The sequence below is a fragment of the Artemia sp. Qi Xiang Cuo genome, chromosome 3 (genome assembly GCF_049724085.1).
Source record: "Artemia sp. Qi Xiang Cuo chromosome 3, ASM4972408v1, whole genome shotgun sequence".
Lineage (NCBI taxonomy): Eukaryota > Metazoa > Arthropoda > Branchiopoda > Anostraca > Artemiidae > Artemia > Artemia sp. Qi Xiang Cuo.
This window is the reverse complement of record NC_142796.1, coordinates 94902576-94927602: the sequence shown is the minus strand read 5'-3', so window position 1 is coordinate 94927602 and position 25027 is coordinate 94902576. Positions and strand designations below refer to the sequence as shown.

The window sequence follows — 25027 nt, the reverse complement described above, 5'->3', positions numbered from 1 at the left end:
GACCCTTAAAGGTCAATTATAGGCTGTTGCTTTCCTTTCCTTTTAGAACTAATTTAGTTTTTTAATAAAAAAAAGGAGACAAAAAACATCACTTGAACAAAACAGATGCAACGGAAATCAAAAAGATACAATGAAAAGAAAATACAAAAAGGTCTCCAGAGGCAAGGTTGATCAATCCCTTTTGCTGCTTTTTTTCAGTGATTAATCATCATGCAGCAGAAACTCTGTAGTAGCTCCAAAGTGGTTCCGAGGAATACTAGCAATGATAAACATGAGGGATGTGCGAAAGCACAGGATGGCTAGCCCTCGGCCCCTCATTACATTTCCATCTGAAGGGCTATGAAACGGAGTTCTTGTGAAATATGATGGCACACTGTTTACATTTTACCCTTTTTGGAATCTCTGTGGCTGGTCCTTGTTTGAGAAACTTGTGGAAAGTGACTTTCCCTCCAAAAGTGATTTGACATCAATAAGGATGACAAAAAGTGACACCACACGATCCCTGCCATACGCGACCATTCAGTGTTGTATTAATATTATCTATCCCCTTTCACTCTAAACTTTATGTGAGACAGTGAAAGTAGACGCAACGGAGCGCCCACACCGTCTCCACAGTACCGGCAGAAGGGGCCAATAATCTCAAGCATTTGCGAATTTCTACATATACTATCTTATCGATACAAGATTCCTTCGTCATTGCTTGACAGTATTTAACAAAAAAAATTCAGAATTTATAAAAAATTAGGTAATTTAAGTTAAGATTGTAGACAAATTATATAAAAACGTCAGCAAAGAGCAAGGAACTTGAAGCGGGTTGTTGCAGAGCTCATACCTATTCGTTAATTTGTTTTGAAGAACCAAGGTCAGTGAAAATGAAATCTGATTGCTAAGTGAAAACCTATACAACCATGTAATCTTATAAAGTTAGGACAAATCTCGAATTCGATTTTTAATGTAAAAGACCTTTAAATACACTTTTGCAGTCTTTGGTAGTAGTGGGCACCAAATTTGAAAAAAAAGAGGTTTAAGAGTCAGCAAAAATAAGCTAAAAATATATGGCATCGAACAGCTGAAGAAGGTAGAGCTCTACTTTGAAGCCTTTGGGAATCAACTAACTGTCAATGTGACACTGCCTTAAAAATTTCATAATTTTGCAACAACAAAAAGAATAATCTAAAACAGCTTTTTTTGCCAACACAAATTTCCACAACAGGATTTCAATCCTGTACAAAGCGAAAAGGTCAGAACATTATTTACAAATCGAAATATGTAGTAGCTTTAGTAATGTCGACATTTTTTTTTTGTCTAAAAGAATAATTGATTAAATAGAAAGGATACCATTTGTAATGCAACTGTCCCAAAGTCACCAAAAAGCAAGCGTTAAAACACTAAAAGCGTCCCATTTGGTAACACTGGTATAAATATGGAAAAACTAACTATACAACCAACCAGAACCCGAATATTCAGCTGCAAACTCAATTTTAGCGCATTTTTGTTCAGTCCTCGAAGAAAAGATTGTCCCCACGATAACGTTCCAGGTACCCCCCCCCCCAAAAAGTTAATTTCGTCAAAAATGAAGTGGATATGGGTAATATATATATATATATATATATATATATATATATATATATATATATATATATATATATATATATACAAATTTCCACTAAGCAGAATTCGGTTAATTTTGTCAAAAATGAAGTGGATATGGGTTATATATATATATATATATATATATATATATATATATATATATATATATACTATATATATATATATATATATATATATATATATATATATATATATAAATTTCCACTAAGCAGAATTTGATGGTAATATCTCTTACTGTGGGCTAAATATCGAACAGTTTTATTAAGTACGTGAATGAAAGGAGCGACTCGGCCCCTTCTAACCAAACTAAAAAAAAAAAAAAAAAAAAAAAAGGATTTTTGATAACAACAGATAGGCTGCGTCAAAAGAATTGGCTTTTTTATGCTGATTTCAAATATATAGCCTAAGATTAATTAAGTTTAATATTCTCAATCAAAACCTACGCGTCTGAAAAAATTACCCTCATTTTCAAAAAAGGGGGATTACATCCCCAAAGAAGTCAAGCGATCTTAATGAAAATCATAATATCAGATTCAAAATACCAGAAAACCAATCTCTAGAGGTTTCAAGCTCCTATCTACAACAATGTGGAATTTTGTATTTTTTGCCAGAAGAAAGATCACGGAGTGATCTTTCTCCCAAGAGTGATCGCATCGAACCAATGGTCCCAGAAGATCGGGAGAGGGCTCATTCGAACGGAAACCAAAAGTCTTAGGGCTCTTTTTAAGTGACCGAAAGGATTGGAGGGCAACTAGCCCCCCTTCCCCCTCTTCCTGCACCCAGTTTTCCCTAAAGACATCGGATCAAAATTTTGAGACAATTATTTGACTCAGCATAGTTGAAAGGTCCTATTCCGTTGGGGATGAAATGACCCCCATAGTCCACGACCTGCAACGGCCTGCAAGTTATGCAATTTGCCCATTTTCTACACGGAGGATTTCCAGGCATGTTTTGAAAAACAGCAAGAAAATAAATAAAAACAGACAAGTTTCTTCAGCCGATAGTAAGGAACAACATTAAACTTAGAACGCGGAGAAATTATTCCGTATATGAAAGGGCCTGCCCTTTCCTTAACCCTCGCTCTTGACGCTAAAGCTTGCCGTTTAGTCTAAATTATTTAAGAAAGACAGCTCAAACAAAAGGATCATTGGATTTGAATGAGGAGTATTCTTAAATAACATTAAGATTTTAGCGTGAAGAGCAAGGATTGAGGAAGGGACAGCCCGCTTCACATATGGAATAATTCCTGCTCATTTTGAGTTTTAATCTTGCTCCTGATTTTCAGATGATTTTTTTTTTAATTTAATTCTTTAAAAGAGCAATTTTTGGGGACTTGTTGGTCATATGTCAATATTTATGACACGGTATTCCACCTTTAGACCACAAGTGGCCAAGCCTATTAGGCTTAGGTTTCACTTGTTTGCCGCCTGTAAGTCCAACCAAATTCAGTCCCAGATTTTGCATACAAGTCCAGTGGACATTGTCCGTCAAGCGACAGCCCAAAATCAATCGAATCTTTCATCCCTTGATTCTATGACTACCTACCTTAGTTCTGCCCTAGGAATGACCTATGGATGGATAAAAGATAGACTTATCTATCAACAAATGAAATGACATCATTTTTATACAATCCTTAAAAGGGCTTATCCCAGATTTGCCTCTCAATTACTCGGACTATCTGTCTTGGCTTTTCCTACAATTAGCCATGTCTTGATGCCTATTGCAAAATACTTGATTTTAATTTACGCTTGAAAGCAAATATTAGAGTCAAAGGTCATTTATTCCACAAGCAAATACGTCATGTTCAGAAATTATAGGGCTTAAAATCCTAAAACCTATACCCCAGGTTAACCTGACCTCAGAAAAACAGAAGAAGTACCTGTAAGAAAACCTTGTGACTGCAAAACCTTTCGTTCTCTTCCCTGACTTAAAATTTTGCAGAGGAAACAAGAAGACCAATCAAGTTTTATAAATTTTGAGTTACCTACCTTCATTTTATGACATGCACTTAAAGAATAGTGCGATTGCCTTCGGAAAATACGTCCCAGATGTAAACCGATGAAATTAAAGCACGTTTTTTAATTCACTATTCAAGATAGTGAACTTCGTTTATTTCAACACTGAACTTGGACAAAAAAACCTGAACTGAGTCGTTCCCCATGGAAGCGGAAATGAAATAGAAATCAATACAACTCCAAGTTGTCCCAACATTGCAAATTGCAGAAATTATGGTTCCGTCTAACAGATGAAGGGACGATAAATGTTCAGGTTAAAGTAGGAAGGGGATACGTATTCCACATGGAGACAAGCGTAATTTCGACTTCTATGGAACATAATAATGAGCTCCATAGTGGAGGGACGGGACTGGCAATGGGCAAAGAGTAATTTCTCTGAGATCAATGTTTTAATCAGGCAAGTGTGGCTTTTGTAACGAGCTATTTTCCCAGCGATATATCTTCTCTAAAATAATATGCTGTTTATATTCTATAGAGAATACTTGAATACTATAGAATACTTGCTTATATTCTATCACACAAATCTTTGTCTTCATTCCAAGTCTGATTTTCCTTTATCATATCTGCTTAAATAAAAGTTCAGAAAGCTATTTGATTGAGTAATTTTATTTAAGATCACTTACCTTTTGGGGGTCTTAAACCCCTTTTCATAAATAGAGCAAATTTTCTTAGGGAATAATTTCAACAGGACTGGCAAAAAGTATTTTCTCTGGGATCTATTTTATAATTGTAGAAGCGCTGCTTTTGTAACGAAGTATTATTCGCAGCGATATATCTTCTTTAAATAACAGGCCGTTGAAATGGTATGATTTTTACTCTACCCTTTATCAATTATCCCTACCCATTTTTAGCTCAGTTGTGCACATTTTTATTAAAAAAGGGATACTAAATTACTATCAGAAAGGATGACTATGTAACGTAGCTAGTCACAGACTTTATTAATTATGTAATGGTTCACATACCATTACGCAAACTTTTTCTTCATTCAGAGATCCTCTTTCCCCTTTATCTATTAAAAAAAGAAAAAAAAAGAGACGAACTAAATATTTAAAGAAGAAGAATACAAATTATACTTCTAAATTAATGAAGGTCAAACAAGCTAACACCTATAATCAAGAGCTTTTTGGGTCGGACCACGAGTTGTAGGACCAATCCAATCGAATGAACCCTTTTCGAAGTTTCTACAACTCCTTTGATACGAAGTGCCTTGGTATGGAAACCAAAAAAAAAAGAAATAATAATAATACATTTACTTAGGTAGCGCGATTGCGCTGCCTATGATATCATTTATTAAACTATATACCTTGTTATCCATGGAATTAAAATTACTGATTACTCACTGTGTCTTTATCAGATCCTCTCTTTTATTTTATTAGATCACTTTGGGCCTCATTTTATACTGTTCAGCGGACTACTGGAGGCTGAAAAGCCCAAGTATTTAACACCATTTACATACTTTAAAAATTCACCATTAAAAAGAATTTTATTATCTAAAACACATGAAACTCCATTTCTAAAAAATGTCATGAAATTTGTTTTTGAAATATTCACTGCCAAATAAATAGAATTTGTGAAACTTATAAATTCAGCGAGGGCCTTATTTGTCTTCTCAATTAACTGGTTCAGACAAGTAGATGTAATCGTAAACACCATGTCATCAGCAAAAGACGTTATCAGTGCATCTTATATATAAAAATGCATGGTATCAACGTAAATTAGATAAAGAAGTGGGCCAAGCACTGAACCCTGAGGCACACCAAAATTAACGATAAAAGTTTTTGAAAAATAATTGTGTATAGAGACTTGAATAATGCGCTGGTTAAGATATGATCCAAACCATTTCAAAATAAGTAAAGTAGATACAGCAGCAACTGTATGGTGTGAAAGTGAATAAAGGATTGTTGACGAAATTTATGAGAAAGAACATTTATTTCTACCCATATTTTACCATATCTGCTTATATTTGAAATTAAGTGTCATTTTAAGTGGTTTTCCCTGGTGTGTCACTTTATTTACCTGAATTTTGAAGTTAGAAAATTTTTATTTTCAATTCCCACGGGACTTGTCCTTTGTCTGCTAAAAAACAGCTGTTTGTTTATTTGTAAATAAAGCCAAGCTGAATTCAGTGTTCTTCTCCTTCTTCCGAATTTGCAGCCAGCAATAAAGTGCAGTTGCCAAACGCTAAATATTAAAAACACCATTGATTACGTTGGCTCGTCCGTTTTGCGTATTTTTGGTGATAATTTGTGCAGAAGGGAGCAATAGCACACAAACAAGAGGCCGAGTTGGTACCAGTGGGATTTTAATCCTTAAACTGCTGGGAATAGGTGATTTGAGCATTGCACTTCCCACATTCTGTCTACCTTGAGAATTGTCAAGGCAATAAATTTAGCGTTCTGAGCATCGACGAGATACAATACTTTCATTTGAGCGCCAGGAGAAGAAAATCTAGCAGAAGAGGGGAAAGTACCTGTGGCAAGTGCTCTAGTGGTATATGCCGAGAGCAATCTCTTAAATTGCAGGAGACAAGCAAACAGGGCTTTACACTACCCTAGTTATCTCCGCTAACCTAACTACGTCACACTTCAAACCAGAATGAACTGTAACATTTGCAAACAGACTACAAAGCCAAATGACGCTCTTTGCTGCAAGATTTGCAACAAGCAGTCACACCTGAAATACCTCAAGATAACAGCATATGATGCCAAAATAATTGCAGCAAACTGGAAGTGCGGGAGCTGCTCTACCCCCTCTCCACTACCACTACCACAATCAAGATCGAAAGGTGGCTCGAAGAAGACCATTGCGAGCAGCTCACACGAGTTAAAACAGTCTCCCTATCCGCAAGCTCTGGATCCTGAAAAATTCCAGTCTTCAGAGACTTCTGGATCATCCAGATCACAAGAAGGCTCTACCGGTAGCTTATGCAGCTACTACCACCTGGCAGCTGAAGACTCAACTGCACTCAAGTGCTTCTCCTGCAGCGAGTATGAACATGTTTCTTGCCGAGGGATGCACCTAGACTTATTCCTAGCGTTGAAAGCCCATGATAAGAGCTCACTACTACTCAAATACGAATGTGTATGTTGTAGTAAGCGAAGCGTATCCAAACTTCAATGACACAAACTAACCGAAGCATGGCACCTTTGCGGCAGCAAGAGCAACAGCCAGAAGTACAACCAACTACCGACATCAACATCGTCCCATCTCAGTCACCAGCAACTAACAGAATTCCAAACTCAAGTGCCGTCACAGTTAGCGTCCTACTGCAAGCCAAAAAAGAGAGGAAACTACGAGGGGAGAAAAGTATGGGACAGAAAACGAGAGGACAGAAAATTATCAGTTCGATATTGGAGTACCAAGTGGTATTAGGAGTATTTCAACATCTCTGTAACTGTAGCTAAATATTCCGTACTTCACTGTGGCAAGACTAGAGAAACATGAAGACTACGATATAAAAAGTGATTGAAGTCAAATCTAATTGATCTATGAAGTGCAATTGATATACAAAGACCAAATTGACTGTCTGTATTAGAAGAACAAGCAAATACAACAAACGAAAACCTAGACAGTGAAAGGTAAACCAATGCATAGAAATATTTGAGGTATGCAATCAACAGTGGTTCTAAGCAAAACTGAAGACCAGCTAAATAAAACCATAAAAATGATACACAATGGTAAATATCAAATTTAAACCCAAAACTCAAATTAGCGTCATTACTACAAGAAAGTGCAACTAAGACTGAAAAAGGTTAAGTATTATCTTTGCTATCAGTAGGGCTGCCAGAGGCTCCGAGGGCAAATAAAAGATACTTTGAGACATAATTTCATTCAAAACAAGACCTCCCTAAGAATCATTTTAGAACAATCTCGGTTTTAAAAAGCCATGGGGAAGACAAAAAATTCAATAGAAACAAAAATGATACATCTCTGAAGAGGAAAACGGATGGGACAAAAATTCGCCGAAATATCTCTCAATTTTAACCCACATTAGAAATAATTTGGAGTGATCATTTGCACGTATCTCTTGAAGATCAAAGTCCCAATGATAAATACGAATCAGACTAACTGAAAATCCCCATTTCATTGATTAATAATAATAACATAAGGATTCCACAAAAGAAGTTTTCAAAGGAAAGTAAGGAACTGCATTAAACCAAAGACGATCAGAAATAAAATCCAATAATGATTCGAGCGTAAAACGAAAAATCACTTTCAATACATAAATGAAACCCAAAACAAACATAAATTATGCCTATGCCTTCTCAAGACCAAAACGTCATTTGCCATTTTCTGAGATTTTTTTATTTTATTTTGAGCTTTGTTTCATAAAATCATGAAAAACAATATAATAGCCCACCCAGATTACCAAAAAGAACAAATGAATATGGATCGGCAGTTTCATATGTATTTATATTCAGTCCTAAAAGTCTCAACAATTTTGGCTTTAATAGCGTTATAAAGGAGAAAACATTTAAAAGGAAAATTGGTTTTCAGTAAAGCACAAATGATGCTCTGGTCTTTAGAAGGTATATTGATTGTTAGCTCTACTCCTGTTTGTGGCAATCTCTGTTCGTCTTATAGACTTTGTTGTTCATTGTAATTTATGTTCGTTTTGGGTTTCCCTTAAATATATTGATAGTGATTTGTGGTCGTTTTACGCTAGAATTATTGTTCGACTTTATTTCTGCTCGCCTTTGGTTTCATGCAGCTCTTTACTTTTCTTTGAAAAATTTCCTTTACGGAAAAAGTACCTTAAAATTAATTTCTGTTCCTTTCTAATTGACATAGTCTTTTTTATTGGTTCATTAGATAATATTTTAAAACCCTTTCCCACTATTTTTCCGTAAAAATCAAAATTTCGGCATACAATTTATATTTTAGAAAATATTTTGTAAAACATTTGAACAACAGTTGTACTACAGTGATGGGTACAGGATATATTCAAATAAAAGAGTTACAAATCTTGAAAACCTTTGGTTTTCTAGACTTTCTGTAAGCCCGAAGGAACTCTGATCCCCAGTTATGTCAAACCCTTGAATATAGTCCAATATCAATCAGCAATCATCAACATTCCCTGAAAGTTTCAACTCTATTCCCTGCCATTCCTAAAATATAGCAGACATAGTTTTGACAACCTCAGATACACACAGTGCCTTTTGATTTGGTTCAGAACCTCACTCAACATATCCTTAAAAGTATAAATTAATATCCTTGGCCCTTCCTAAGATATCGCAGATACGCCCTTTGGACAAACTTGGATACGCATGGTGTCTTTTGATTTAGCTCTAACATCCCCCTCTGCATTGCCTTAAAAGTTTTATCTTAATACCCTTAGCCTTTTTTGATACCCAAGATCAAACATTTCCCCTTTCCAAATAATAAAACCTGTAGGTAAACAAAGGTCACTTTCATAACTTACAGCCTTTGCCACAAAGGTGTGCTATCTTAAAATTTTGATCGTTCTTTAGGGGGGGGCAGCTAAAAAGGCAGTGATGGGTGTCTTGTTACCCTCCAATCATTTTTCTCTGATAAAGAGCCCAAAAACTTTCAATTTCAAATCAAATGAGCCCGCTCCGAAGTTTCTACAACCACCCCTGAGAAAAAAATTATACACAGAGCTCACTTTGCTCTTTACTTAAAGAGCAGAGTAGAAAGAGTATGCTTTTTTGAGCTATTAAAGCACGTCTAAAGTTTCTTCTTTGTTTATTTTTCTTATTCTTTTTTTACTTTCCTATTTGAACGTTTAAGTTTCGAAAACATAATACCAAATACAAAAATAAATCCTTTGTGCTGGAACAAGGTGATCGGCAATTGTCAATACAGCTCTATCAGTTTTGAGTGGATTCAGTCTGCTTATTCATAGGATTAATTAAAAAAAACTTTTTCTACAAAATAAGTTTTTCAAAGAAAAGTAAAGAACTCCATTAAACAAAAAATGAACAAAAATAAAATCAAATAATCTACCATGCGTACTAAATTTTCATAATTTTCACTGACAAAATTTTAACTTTACTAAATTTTAAAGATAACAAAATTTTCACTTTACTGAAAAAATACAAATGAATGTGCATTGTCAGTTTAATATACATTTACTGATATTTAGTAATCAAAATGTTGATATTATTTGATTTATTAAACTTATAAAAGTAAAAACATTTATATTTTTTTTCAGTAAAGTGCAAATTTTGTTCTGAACTTGGGATCGCATAGGGGTTTTGCACCCAACTTATGTTAATTTTTGCTCGTTTTGATTTTGATTCGATTAATTATTGTAATTTCAGTACGTTTTTAGTTTCATTTATTTATTAATGCGGATTTTGGATAGTTTCAAGCCTGGTAGATTATTTGATTTTATTTTTGCTCATTTTTGTATAATGGAGTTCTTTACTTTTCTTTGAAAAACTTATTTTGTGGAAAAAGTTTTTTTTTAATTAATTTCTGTTCGTTTTATATTGACATAGTCTTTTCAAGGAAAAAGAAATTATACTTCAAATCTTTTCGTTTTTTTTAAGACTTTATAGTTTGGCCTGCTATTTATATGCTGGAGAAAAATTCTCCACAATTTTTAACAACATACACCCTGTTATAAGTATGGACACAAACAGTACTGTTTAATTTTGTTTCATACCTCCTCTAGTTGTCCTGAAATGGAAAACTTGATACCAATCGCAAAAAAATCTGTTTACTTTTTTTGATAGCTTAGATACACTTACTCTATTTTGATTTTGCTAAATTTTAAGAGCAGAAGTAGCCCCGAAAGTTTGAACATAATACCCTTAGTTGTTCTTGGGACACTGCTGAGATGCCTTATTAGGAATTAGCATTATCACAGTGCATTTTGATTTAATCTTAAGGCAACATTTAGTTTTTAAACATAATAGGCAAATGGGAGGGTGGGCGTGGGATGGGAGTGGAAGGGGGTTAGTTGCCCTCCAATCATTTGTCGACTATTAAAAAGGGCATCAGCCTTTTCTATTTCGAATAAGCCCTTTTCGAAGTTCCCACGACAACTCCTTCGATACGAAGTGCACTGGTCTAAACAACAACAACAACCACAAAAAATATCACTAATCACTTTCAACTATTAAAAAGGGTACTAGCTCTTTTAATTTCCAATCGAATGACTCCTTTTTCAAGTTTATAAAATAAAGATTTCTATATAATCCTTATGTACCACTAAGGCGTAACTTAGAACCCTGGTCTCGAGAATGGTGGAGGAGTGTCATTTCCAAAAACATATTGTCTATCAGTTATTCAGATACGCTGAATAAAATAGCTATCTAAAATTTTTGATTGGATGTTTTTGGGTGAATGATGGGCATGGGAGGGGCTAGTGACCCCAAAATCACTGTTAACTGTGGAAAAGGGCCCTAACCCTGCGAATCTCTAATAAAATTAGCGTTTTTTGAATCTTCTACGACAATTCCTTCTTTAAAAACCTTATATTACTCCTGAGTCAAATTTACCACCCTTGCCCGGAGGGTTATGGGGGAGTGTCCTCCTCAAAAACATGTTTTCAATGTGGAAATCAACTACGCTGAACAAAATGGCCATCTCAAAATTTTGATTAGATGTGTTTGGGGGAATGAACGAGCGTGTGGGGGGGGGGGGGCTAGTTGCCCTCCAATCACTTTAGACTATTAAAAAGGGCAATAGCCCTTTGAATTTCCAATGGAATGATCCTTTTTTTAAGTTTCTACGACAACGACTTCTGTAAAAACCTTATATGCCCGCAGGGCATAACTTAAAACCCTTGCCCCAAGGGTTGTGGGGGAGTGTCCTCCTCAAAAACATATTTTCTATCTGGAAATCAACTACGCTGAACAAAATGGTTATCTCAAAATTTTGATTGGGTGTGTTTGGGTAAATGATGGGCTTGGAGGGGGGGGGGGGGAGCTAATTGCCCTCCAACCACTTTCGACTATTAAAAAGGACACTAGCCCTTTCAATTTCCAATCGAATGAGCCTTTTTAAGTTTCTCCGACAACGCCTTCTATAAAAAACCTTAATTGCCCCCAGGGCATAACTTAAAACCCTTGCCCGGAGGGTTTCGGGGGAGTATCCTCCTAAAAAACATATTTTCTATGAGGAAATCAACTACGCTGAACTGAACTGTTTATTTGATTAAATCAACATAACAAAAAACATATACCCCCAACAGAGAGCAAAGCTCGTAAAATTGGGTAAAAAAAAAAAAAAAAACATTTTCTCATAATAACAAAATATAGAAAAAAAAAAAAAAACCTGGTTAAAGAAAAAAACAAAAAACATAACAAACATAAAGAAAACAAACGCTGGACAAGTGAGGCACGGAAGGCTATCCCAACATGGGTAACAAATATAAACAAAAAAAAATAATATTAATAATAAAAAAATTTAAAAAAATTTCTATTCCACCATCACAGGTCAATACATAATTTTAATATTTTCTTCCTTAGAACTGATATTTGCCGAAATGATGCCTCAATTTGAATTCTATCTTTCAGCCTATATTTATTTGAAATAAATGGTATTTGGTATCTAATTGAAAATCTAGATCTTTCACAATTAACAAAGGGAATTCGATATGTTCCAGAACACCTAAGAGCCGAAGGAGGGAGCAGAATCAACAGAGATTTTTCATAAAAATAACTACTAGGATCTTGTATTTTAAAATGCCATATTGATATATTAAGTTCTCTTATATGTTTCAGATCTAATAAATTCAAGAAAAGAAATAATGTTTCATTTTCCGATGAATCTATAAGTTTTTATTGACGATTTAAAAAATTTCCAAGTATTCTCACTGCTTTATTTTGAAGGATCTGTAGGTGTTTTATATGAGTACAAAAAGTATTTAAATAAATAATTGTGCAATAATTTAAATAAGGAGCAATAAAAGAATGATAAATTATTTTTAAAATTGAAAATGGAAAAACATGTTGCAAACGATACATAGACCCAATATTTTGCGAAAGTTTCCCCCTTAAATGATCAATATGAGTTTGAAATGACAAAAGGGGATCAATAAAAACTCCTAAATAACGATATGATTGAACTCTACGTATTTTATGCTCACCAACTTGAAGCTCCTGACATGAAATTTTTTTAGTAGCACGTTTTGAATGACCAAAAACCATAAATTCAGTCTTCTTAAAATTCGGTACTAAATAATTAGAAACAAACCATCGATTAACTGAACTAACAGTGTTAAACAAATTTTGAATAAATTTAGATGAATCCTTCGCTTTAACAGAAACAGCTGTGTCATCTGCAAATAAAATTGCAAGACCATTATTTCCCTGCAAACATCGTGGAAGATCATTAATATACATAAAAAATAAAAGCGGACCTAATACCGATCCTTGTGGGACACCAATATCTTCAAGATCATTTAAACTAGACAAATGTCCATCAACATCTACCAAGATTTTACTTACATAAAGGTATGATCTTATTATTTCTAGTCCTTTCCCTCTTATACCGGAATTTTCCATTTTATCAAAAAGAATTTCATGGTTTAAAGTGTCAAATGCTTTTTTAACATCATAAAAAACAGTAGATACATGATAATTACTATCTAAGCAGTCATTTATTTCTAATACAAGAGCTGCAACTGCTTGTTCCGTCGAATGGCCTGCCCTAAATCCAAACTGATATTTGGTAAAAAAAATTTATTTTATCTAGATAATTAGTAATCCTTCCTTTTAAAATTTTTTCCAATACTTTAGACAATGGTGATAAAATTGCAATAGGACGATAATTATTTGTATCAGATTTATCTCCTTTTTTATGCAATGGTATTACACGTGCAATTTTCCATCTTTTAGGAAATGTACCTGAGAAAATACATAAATTTAAAATATGAAGCAATGGTTCAAAAATTACACCTGCAATATTTTTTTAGCAAATTAGTTGAAAGTTCATCATATCCCAATGAATTACCATTTTTTAAATTCTTAATGACCTTTTGAACTTCTGCAAAAGTAACAGGGGCCATAAATATGCTCGTATCTTCAGTGGGCGGTAGATATTTTTTATGCGACCTTGGGGAAGAAAGGTTAACTTCTCCTGAAACAACAGATGATCCCATACTAGCGAAATATTCACTAAACTTCTTAGAAACAGCTTGTGGTCCTCTAAATTCTTTACCATTAATATAAAATAACACTTCAGGGTGTAACAACTTTTTATTTCTTCCAATTTTATCATTAATCAAACTCCAAGTTTTTCTAGGGGAATCTGAATTTCGAAAATATTTTTCATAATAAAGTCTTTCACTTACTCTAATGATCCCGACCAGCATATTCTTATAATTTTTAAAAAGCGTGAGATTTATTTCCGTGGGATATTTTATTCTAATTTTATATAAACGATTTTTCTCATTAATAGATCTCAAAAGTGATTCATTTATCCAAGGTTTTTTTGGGGTAAGTTTCTTTCTTCTCGGGCTCTTATATGGGCAAAAAAGATCAAGCTTTTCATTCATAATATAATAAAATTTATCTAATGATTGGTTCAGATCCTTCTCATCAATTACAGGACTCCAATCAACATCACCAAGCCCTTCTTTTAACCTTAACACATTTTTATGTGAAAAATCTCTACGCTTGGTTTGATTTTTTTTATTATGCGGGAAATTTATAAGAAAATCAGACATAATTATACAGTGGTCAGATGAATCATCAGGAATAATAAATGTATTAACAGCACTATAAGGTGAAAAAATATTATCAATAAGTGAAAATGATGCATCAGCGATTCTAGAGGGCACAAAACATACGGGGTTTAGTCCATAAGATAGTGGGCCCTCCAAAAACTGCAAAATATTTCTATCTATTCTATTCTGATCTGCAGATAGGAGTTTCATTAAATCAATATTAAAATCACCCATAACTATATAAGGAGTATTAAGACTAGCTAATTTATCCAACATACTTTCAAAATGATTTTTAAATTCTATCTGGCTGGATGACGGAGTACGGTAAATAACTGCAATTAAAAACTTTCGATTATTTGGAAAAGAGCATTCAACTAAACAAGATTCAAAAATCATTTCAATATTCATTGGCAAAAAATCAATCCTTATACGTGCTGGTATGCAATTTTTAATCAAAACACCTAGACCCCCTTGTTTTTGTCTTTTCCGACCGATGTGAAAAAATCGGTAATCTTTTACATGTATATTTTCAATTGAAAAATCATCTAAAAAAGTTTCACATAGGCCTAATATATCTGTATCTGAATCCAACAAAAAAATTTCAATCACATCGTGCGCAGTCCTCCAACCTCGGCAATTCCAAAACGACATCCTACTTGTATTTACATTTTTTCTTACCAGCTCATTCATAAATATATATTGATTTTTTGGGATATCAAAATTACTAGAAGTATCTTCATCATCACCAGATACAATAGTTTGAAAAATTGACTGAAATGAAAGAGAATTCCGCTAAAATTCTTTTAAACTTTACTATGGAATTTCAATATTGTATATATCCATTGTAAAATATTAATCCCCATTTAATATAAACCATACCATTCCCCAAAAGACCACCAAATCATAAAAAAAAATAAAAATTAAAAAAAAAAAAAAAAAAAAATCTCCATTCCAAGTCTTTTTCCCTCAGTACGACTAATCTGCGCAACTTTTAATTTAACCTCTATGTGGATCTAAACAAAAAAAATAGGAAAAAAGAAAAAAAAATTATAATAATACACCTTATATAAACTAAACATAAAAAAAACACTTTCAATTTAAATGTTTTCATTCATATTACTTGGGCACATGAACTATTACTGCAACCCACGACATTACGACATTTGAACATCGACAGGGACTATAACAGGCACTTCCCTTCTGGTGATGGAAATTTGTTTATGAAAATCGTCAATCTTCGGTATGGCATCATCGAATGTGTATTTGGTAATCGAGCCGTCTGATCTTTTCACTAGCAGATTCGGCTGAAACCCCTTCGATATCCAGGCATCACATCCATGATCTTTTCATAATTTGTCACGTTTCACTAGAAGCAGCTTTCGCACTTTACGGATTTCAGTTGGGACATCATCACTGATGAACAGGTTGCTGTTGTTTCCAGGGACTGTCTTATCCTTAAGCTTGATAGCGTTCTTCAATATGGCAAATTTATCGTCTTTTTTATTCAGTGTCACCTTCAAACAATTACAGTTGCTATCATAATGAGTAACTGTGAAATTTACTTCGGGTATTTCCAGCCCGTGACGAACTACCTCTTTGGATAGAACTTGAGCGTGGTTATTATCCTTACAAGCTGCGGTCCATATGATGACATTATTTTCTAGCTTTGCAGCTTCCATTGTCACAATCCGAAACATATAATCTTCATTTTTCCTTCTTAATTCCATTATTTCATCCGTGCAAGTTTTTATTTGCATTTTGAGGCTAGAGGTTTCATTCTCAATCTTTCCAATTTTCGATTCAGTATTGTTTATCTTATTCGTTTGCAGCGATTGTTCTTTTTCCAAGTTATCCACCCTTGCGGTAAGAGTTCCTAATTGATTGTTGATATTGTCCAACTTATTTCCATTTTCTTTCACAACATCAAGAATTTGCTTAAAATCCGCAGCTAGTATCGATATTTCCGGTTTCGAGCTAGAACTGAGTCCTGAGGTGTCAAATGAACTGTCCATGCCTTATTGCTTAGCATTTTCCCTTTTACGTCAGATCTAATCACAAATATATCAATAATCCTTGATATAATATTGTCACATAAATTCACGCCATACAGAGGTCTTAACTACATCTTATTCTGACGAGAGCATTGAATGATGAATAATAATCTTTATTATTGCCAAACTGGAATACCTCACTTGGATATCTTATGAAATTAGCTCAATTTAATTTAACAAAGTCAAAAGTTCAGTTAATGCATTGGTCAGAAACTCCAGTCAATTCAATTTATCCAGTGACGTCACACATTCCACTAGGTTACAGATACTGAATAAATGTTTAAATAGTTTATGAGACGTAAGAGCGTTCTCACTATTTCGTAACTACTGAAAGAATCCAGTGTCTAATTAAATCAGAATAAAATCCTATACCGACAACTAGTTCAAAACTGGGATTAATCCTTTTTAAAAGAATAGATAGATCTTAACTGTTCAAAGACTGAATCAATACTGAATGGCTATCTCAACAAATATCAATGGCTATCTGAACAAAATGGCTATCTCAAAATTTTGATTGGATGTGTTTGGGGGAATGATGGGCGTGGGGGGGGGGGGCTAGTTGCCCTCCAATCACTTTAGACTATTAAAAAGGGTTATAGCCCTTCGAATTTCCAATCGAATGAGCCAGTTTTGAAGTTTCTAAGACAACACCTTCTATAAAAACCTTATATGCCCTCAGGGCATAACTTAAAACACTTACCCCGAGGGTTGTGAGGGAGTTTCCAGCTCAAAAAGATATTTTCTATCTGGAAATCAACTACGCTAAACAAAATGGCTATCTCAAAATTTTGATTGGATTTGGGGGAATGATGGGCGTGGGGGGGGGCTAGTTGCCCTCCAATCACTTTCGACTATTAAAAAGGGCACTAGCCACCCCAATTTCCAATAGAATGAGCCCTTTTCGAAGGGTCTACGACAGCTCCTTCGATACGAAGTGCCTGTCGAAAAAAAAAAAAAAAAAAAAACACATTGTGGCCACATCGTTCTTTACTTAGGCAGCGCTAGCGCGCTGCCTATCATGACAAACAATATGGGCTAACCGCTTTTGCATGAAAATAAATAAAAAAGTCCTTCTTTCAGCGGATATTCTCCCAGAGTAGCAAAATACCACAACCGGCATTGGTAGATCCAAAAGAAATATTTTAAACCATTGGTACAACTGCAGATAAACTTCGATACTTTCCTCCTTACACCAACTTATTAGCAGTACTTCTTGACTTGGAGGAAGGTTCGCTTGACTGACTTAGATTAAACTGGCTCACTAGTAACAACTTTTTGTGTCACAATCAGTTATTTCCAGACAACTAGTACACTCTGAGCAGAAACAAGCTTAAAAATTTTATTGGGAGGAGAAATAACACCTTTACCAACTGCAGAATTTTTCCTGCTGATAATCTCCTTCAGAACGTATTTTGTTACCACAAGGTAATGCTTCTCAACACAACTTTTTTTTTTAAAGGGAGATTGCAAACGTCCGGTTAAGAGTTTTTGAAATTTAAAATTTTAATTGTTTACTTTATATTTCTTTTGACATTATACATGAGGAGTTTAGGACTTTTTTAGGGGAGTGTCTAAAAATTTATTTTTGTAATTATAGTTTACTGTTCAATCAGATTTATATAAAGCAAAAAAAAATAATACAATTTCCAAAATAGTGATAATTAGGAAATTTTTCTCATAACACAGTTTAATAAAAATATATTTTTTTATTTCAGTTACTATGGGCTAAAAGTTTTACTAGGTTGATTACTTATACTATGTTGCAGCTACTCTTTGGACCTAAATTCAATTTTAGGAACCATTTAGACCATCAATTGCCTTTAGGAACTATGAAGCAGTCCTGCTATTAGTTTTAGCTGGATCTCCGTGAAGGAATGACGCTTCCAAAAGTGGTTTTTGGTTTTAATTTGATTTTTACAGTTGTCAGTTACTTTTACTATTCTGTTTAGTTTTTTTTTCAATACGCTTGGGACGACTAATATAAATTGATTTATAACAGTCCGGTACGGGTGCTTATAACACCGAGAGTATAAATTGATTAGCTTATTATAGTCTATAAACAATTTTTATTTACGGAAAAAATTTATGGAGTGAATATTTTCTGTACCTAATTCTAATTAAGAACTGTTGCAAACACAGCCACCTCCACTATTGGAGAAACAAGTTACTTTAATCTTTGAAGCATCAGAAAATAGTCCTTACTTTTCCTTAATGCCTTCTAGATATTGTTCTCTGTTGACCTGAGAAAGTTCCTGTTTTTCATTGATTTGTTTGTTGAGCTCTTCAAACTTATTCTGCAGAGATTCTTGCACGGCAGCAAACCTTCCCTCTAACCTCGCATGAATACGCCCTTGGACAGAGTCTTGAAGGGACCGCCTCCTCTCCTCGGCTTCCTATAAACAAAAAGCTCAAACTCAAGTTAAACTAATAAACCAGTGTTAGGCGTATCCCCCTTCCTACAATAAATTCACCCCACATGCAAAATTGAGAAGCCAAACAGAAAGTATGACAAGTAAACATAATGAAGAAAAGAAAGAATTTTTGAATATTCTACCTATATTTCAAAACATACACAGGATATATGGTGTAGAATACACATTAGTATTTATTTTTACATTTTCTTTATTTTAATTCTAATTTGGTGTTAAAAAATAATTTGAAAATATGAAATTAGTGGCAACTATAGAAGAGTTGTCTTATGATGGAAGTACACAGAGATAACAGGCTAGGACTAAGAATAACAAGTAATACTTCTAGTGGACTTGGTCTGGTATCGACCAGAAGCGTCACTAGCCAAATGTATGGAGGGGAGGGGGCAATCGATTCTACGGTTAAGGTGGTCATTCTTACCAACTGAATTGGGTTTTATTAATAGTAAAATTACTTCATTTTATGTTCTTTACCGACCGAGACTGATCTTCTTTAATTAATTTTACGTCATGTAATTCCATCCGCCGGTTTGCCCTAATAAAAGAATTTGGACCGTTAAAATGGTCTTCGAGCCACTATTGTCGCGACTAAAAATTTTTACCCGACTAGCTGGAAATACTGGGGGAGGGGCTTCCCAATCCATCCATGCGTGACACCTCTGTCGCAACTATAGTACAGGATACCAGTTCACCCCTCGCGACCGAGAACGCGTCCATTAGACGTATATCAGAGGGTCTTCCCGTCTAAAGTTCCTTTAAAGGGTAATTTTTTTTAAATTTCATTTAAATAACAAGGAGTCATATCAAGTACGAACCAACAAATTAAAAAATGGCAGAGCTCCTTATCCCAAACAAGCAAGCAATTGCTTAAACAAAATTTTCAAAAAGTCATCAAGCCCTGTGAACAAAAAAGTATTGGGTATCGTTCACAAGGCGTACAGCAGATAGCACGTTCGAGGATTCCAAGATTCACTTCCAAGAGACGTAAATACGTCAAAGGTTATTCGGATTACTACTTGAAGGCAGTCCCCGAAACGGCGACGGCGCGCCGCCGAATTATTTTCTGACATTATCGAGGGGAAAATATAAGGCAAAATCCACTATTCAATGGCACTTGCAAAAATTTTGATTCTCCTCAAAATGTTTTGAAATTCACTCGGCTACTATGGATTTCAGATCTTTCGTTACGGGGGAGGATCTTTCCATGGAGGATGTTTCCTTGGGGGAAGGGACATATGAAGGGGCTCCAGATTTCCCAGCAATATTTAAAGAACAATCAGAAATTAAATGAAAAAAAAACAAATTTTTTCAACTGAAAGCAAGGAGCAACATTAAAACTTAAAACGAATAGAAATTATTAAGTATATGAGGGTTCGCCCCCTAGTCAATTCCTCGCTCTTTACGCTACAGTTTTTTTAGTACTTTCAAAAGAGCTATCTATTCTAATTAACCGGTCTTTGTGATTCAGGGGTTTGTGATTCTAACAAAATTCGAACTTTAGCGTAAGGAGTCCCTAAAACTCCCTAATATACGTAATAAAAACATACGAATATAGAAGTTCGTTACGCAAGTTAAAAGGTCACGGAATTGGAATATTCTCGAACATGGTTGTAGTGGCAAAAGCTCTCGAAGTCAAAGAATTTCAAAGTTCTGACATGCGTATCTGATAAGCTTGATGTCTATTCTTTTGAGGGGTTATTTACGTTAAAGCGGAACTACTGAATAATCGAAGCATACTTTTGAGCTAGTCGACTAAAAATTTAATTTAAAGTTTTGGAGTACATAAGAATCTTGACAAAGTCTATTCAAAACGGATAAAGTAGACAATAAATATATGACACTAATCTCTACAAAGGCTATTGTTCTTTCTTTTCACAGTAATTAACCTAAGAAGGGATTTATCCAAAATCTTTGGGGATAGGCCATGGGGTGTTGGATTTTACTGATTAGCTCACGATGCTTACCTAATGATTTGGGCAATGCTAGCATTAAAATTACTTCACAAAAAAACAAGCAAGCAAACAAGCATCCGTGATATACGAGTAATTACTTCCCCGGGAATTAACGTGCTGCTGACCAGAGGCGTAACTAGGCAAAATGTTTGGGAGGGAGCAATTGATTTCCCGAGAGGGCAGTACATTTTTATCGACTAATTTGGGCAGTATTGCTGTCAAAATTAATTCTTTAAGAAAAAAGAAAAATCAGCACACATTTAGGATTTTTCTTCCCGTATAAAATGCAAAATACCACATTTTTGTAGATAAGAGCTCGAAACCTCAACAGTGGAGTTCTCTAATATGCTGGATGGGATGGTTTGATTATCATTGTGATTACTTGCTACTTTGGAGGTGTTTGCCTCATTTCATGAAAATCAAGTATTTTTTTTAGGCTTGTGGCGTTTGATGAGTAACATTAAACTTAATGAGCTTTATATATTTGAAATCAGCATACAGATAAAACGTATATTATATTGTTATATTTTTTAGTTTTGGTAACTTTTGGCACGAGTTGCGGCTTCCGCTAAGTGTTTCCACTTCATTTTTTTTCAAATCCCTAAGGGTTTCCCCATTTTTCGACTTCTTTCCAAGTCACAAGTGAAGCCTTGTTATGCTGACTTTTAATAACATTTGTTCAAGATGACTTATTTTGCAACTCAAGACCTTTTACTTGTACCAAAATATCTTCTTTTTACATCTTCATTTAAAAAAATACTTTGTATTAAAAAAAAAATGCTTAGTATAGATACTTAGTGCTTAATATGTTGCGTCAATAGGTTAGTGGATATGGTGGTCAAAACAAAAAAATATTTATTTTATACGGTTATTTTTGGTACTTTGGGTAATAAGGGCACATTGCTTATCACACCAATGTGAAAAACCCTATTAAATGCCTCAGACTCAGATTAAGGTTATATTGATAATACAAAATCCAGACAAGACAGTTTTTAGTCAGAATCAGATCCAACACCTTCGTCCTTTTTCCCGATTAAATAAAAAAAACAAGTTTTTTTAACTGAAAGTAAGGAACGACGTTAAAACTTAAAACGAACAGAAATTATTCCGTATATGAAGGGGGCTGTCCCCTCCTCAACGCCTCGCTCTTTACGCTAAAGTTTTTTTATTGTTTAAAAAAATAGAGTTGTGAGAAAGTCAAACTTTAGCGTAAAGAGCGAGGCGTTGAGGAGGGGACAGCCCCCTTCATATAAGGAATAATTTCTGTTCGTTTTAAGTTTTAACGTCGTTCCTTACTTTCAGTTAAAAAAACTTGTTTTTTTATTTAATTTTTGAACGTTTTTGAATTAATGCAGGTTTTGATTTTGGCTCACCGTACATGAATAATTAAAACAAAATTTGCATATTATATTTGGTTAAATGGCTTTCTCGAAACTTGTTTAATTTTATTTACGAACGTTTTTATTAGTAATAAATATACGTAACTTAGAATTAACTTACGTAACGAACTTCTATATTCATAAATTTTTAACACGTATATTAGGGGGTTCGCCCCCTAGTCAATACCCTGCTCTTTAAACTATAGTTCGAATTTTTTTTCCAGTTCTTTAAAAATAACCTCTTAATCACAATCAGTTGATCAGTTGAAAAACTTGTTTTTTTTTTATTTAATTCCTGATCTTTTTCTTTAATAATACTGGGAAATCCGGCGCCCCCTTCTGAGCCAAGTCCCTTCCCCCATGACCCCTTGCGTCATGGAAAGTTCCTTCCCTCTCGCGCCCGCCCCTCTCCTTCCCCCACCTACCAGAAAAAATCTCCTCTGAGAAAGCCTGTATACTTCCCAATAACCAATACTATATGTTAACATTGAGTAAAGTTCATAACTTTCAGCCCTCCCCCTGGGGACTTTGGGGGATCAAGTCATCCTAAAAGACATTTTTATCATATTTTCGACCAAGCTGAACAAAATGGCTATCTCAAAAATTTTGATCGGGTGACTTTGGGAAAAAAATGAGCGTGGGAGGGGGCCTAGTTGCCCTCCATTTTTTTTGTCACTTAAAAAGGGCACTAGAACTTTTAATTTCCGTTCCAATGAGCCCTCCCACGATATTCTAGGACCACTGGGTCGATACGATCACCCCTGGAAAAACAAAAACAAAAAACAAACAAACAAACAAACAAACAAACAAATAAACACGCATCCGTGATCTTTCTTCTGGCAAAAAATGCCACAATCCACATTTTTGTAGATAGGAGTTTGAAAACTCTACAGTAGGGTTCTCTGATAAAGTGAATATGATGGTGTGATTTTCATTAAGGTTCTCTAACTTTTAGGGGGTCATTCAACTTTTTTTTGAAAATCAGCCAAATTTTCTCAGGCGCGTAACTTTTGATGGGTAGCACTAAACTTGATGAAAGTTATATATTTGAAATCAGCATTGAAATCTGATTCTTTTGATATATCTATTGGTATCAAAAACCCGGTTTTTAGAGTTTCTGTTACTATTTAGCCGGGTTGCTCCTTACTTACAGTTCGTTACCACGAACTGTTTGATTAATTAAAAAAACTTTTTCCACAAAATAAATTATTCAAAGGAAAGTAAAGAACCCAGTCAAACCAAAAGCGAGCAAAAATCAAATAAAATAATCTACAACGCGTGAAACTACCACAAATCAGCATCGATAAATAAATGAAACCCAAAACGAACATAAATTACAATAAATAACCGAGTCAAACTCAAAACGATCAGAAATTAACATAAGCTGGGCGCAAAACTCCTATGCCTTCCCAAGGCCAAAACGAAATTTGCACTTTACTGAAAAAATACCAATGAATGTGCATTTTCAGTTTAATATACATATACTGATATTTAGTAATCAAAATGTTAAAATTATTTGATTTATTAAAGCTATAAAAGTAAAAACATTTCTATTTTTTCAGTAAAGAGCAAATTTTTTTCAAAAAAGGGCACTAGCCCTTTGAATTTCCAATCGAATGGGCCATTTTTAAAGTTTCTACGATAACGCCTTCTATAAAAACCTTAAATGCCCCCAGGGCATAACTTAAAACCCTTGCCCCGAGATTTGTGGGGGAGTGTCCTCCTAAAAAACTAATTTTCTATCTGGAAATCAACTACGCTGAACGAAATAGATATCTCAAAATTTTGATTGGATGTATCTGGGGGAATGATGGGCGGGGGGGGGGGGGGCTAGTTGCCCTCCAATCACTTTCGACTATTAAGAAGGGAACTAGACCTTTGAATTTCCAACCGAATGAGCCTTTTTTGCAGTTTATAAGCGATCGCTTTCCATAAAAACCTTGTATACCCCGGGCATAAATTAAAACCCTTGCCCTGACGGTTGTGGGTGAGTGGCCTCCTCAAAAACATATTTTCTATCTTGAAATCAACTACGCTTAACAAAACGGCTATATAAAAATTTGGATTGGATGTATCTGGGGGAATGATGGGCGTGGGGGAAGGGCTAGTTGCCCTCCAATCACTTTCGACTATTAATAAGGGCACTAGCCCTTTGAATTTCCAATCGAATGAGCTTTTTTGTAAGTTTCTACGACAACACCTTCTATAAAAACCTCATATGCCCCCAGGGCATAATTTAAAACCATTGCCCCGAGGGTTGTGGGGGAGTTTCCTCCTCAAAAAGATATTCTATCTGGAAATCAACTACGCTGAACAAAATGGCTATCTCAATATTTTGATTGGATGTGTTTGGGGGAATGATGCCCGGGGGGGGGGCTAGTTGCCCTCCAATCACTTTCGAGTATTAAGAAAGGAACTAGCCCTTTGAATTTCCTATCGAATGAGCCTGTTTTGTAGTTTCTACGACAACACTTTCTATAAAAACCTTATATGCCCCCAGGGCATAACTTAAAACCCTTGCCCTGTGGGGGAGTGTCCTCCTCAAAAACATAATTTCTATCTGGGAATCAACTACGCTGAACAAAATGGCTATCTCAAACTTTTTATTGGAGGTTTTTGGGGGAATGCTGGGCTTGGCGGGGTGGGCTATTTGCCCTACAATAACTTTCGACTATTAAAATGGGCACTAGCCCTTTGAATTTCCAATCGAATGAGCCTTTTTTGAAATTTCTAAGACAACACATTATATAAAAAACTTATATTCCCCAAGGGCATAACTTAAAACCCTTGCCCCGAGGGTTGTGGGGGAGTGTCCTGCTCAAAAAGATGTTTTCTATCTGGAAATCAACTAAGCTGAATAAAATGGCAATATCAAAATTTTGATTGGATGTGTTTGGGGGAATGATGGGCGTGGGGGGGGGGGGTAGTTGCCCTCCAATCACTTT

At 34.8% G+C, this 25027-nt stretch overlaps 1 protein-coding gene across 2 annotated transcripts in view; it reads right to left on the bottom strand.

Annotated features, from left to right (window-relative positions):
• The window catches only part of LOC148954778 (uncharacterized), a 58959-nt gene that overhangs the window by 7307 nt on the left and 26625 nt on the right, over positions 1–25027 (bottom strand). For both annotated transcript variants that reach the window (XM_089086744.1, XM_089086745.1), the window contains exon 3: positions 18525–18715. In XM_089086744.1, coding sequence (XP_088942870.1) covers positions 18525–18715 — 191 coding nt within the window. The remainder of the gene's footprint in view (positions 1–18524; positions 18716–25027) is intronic.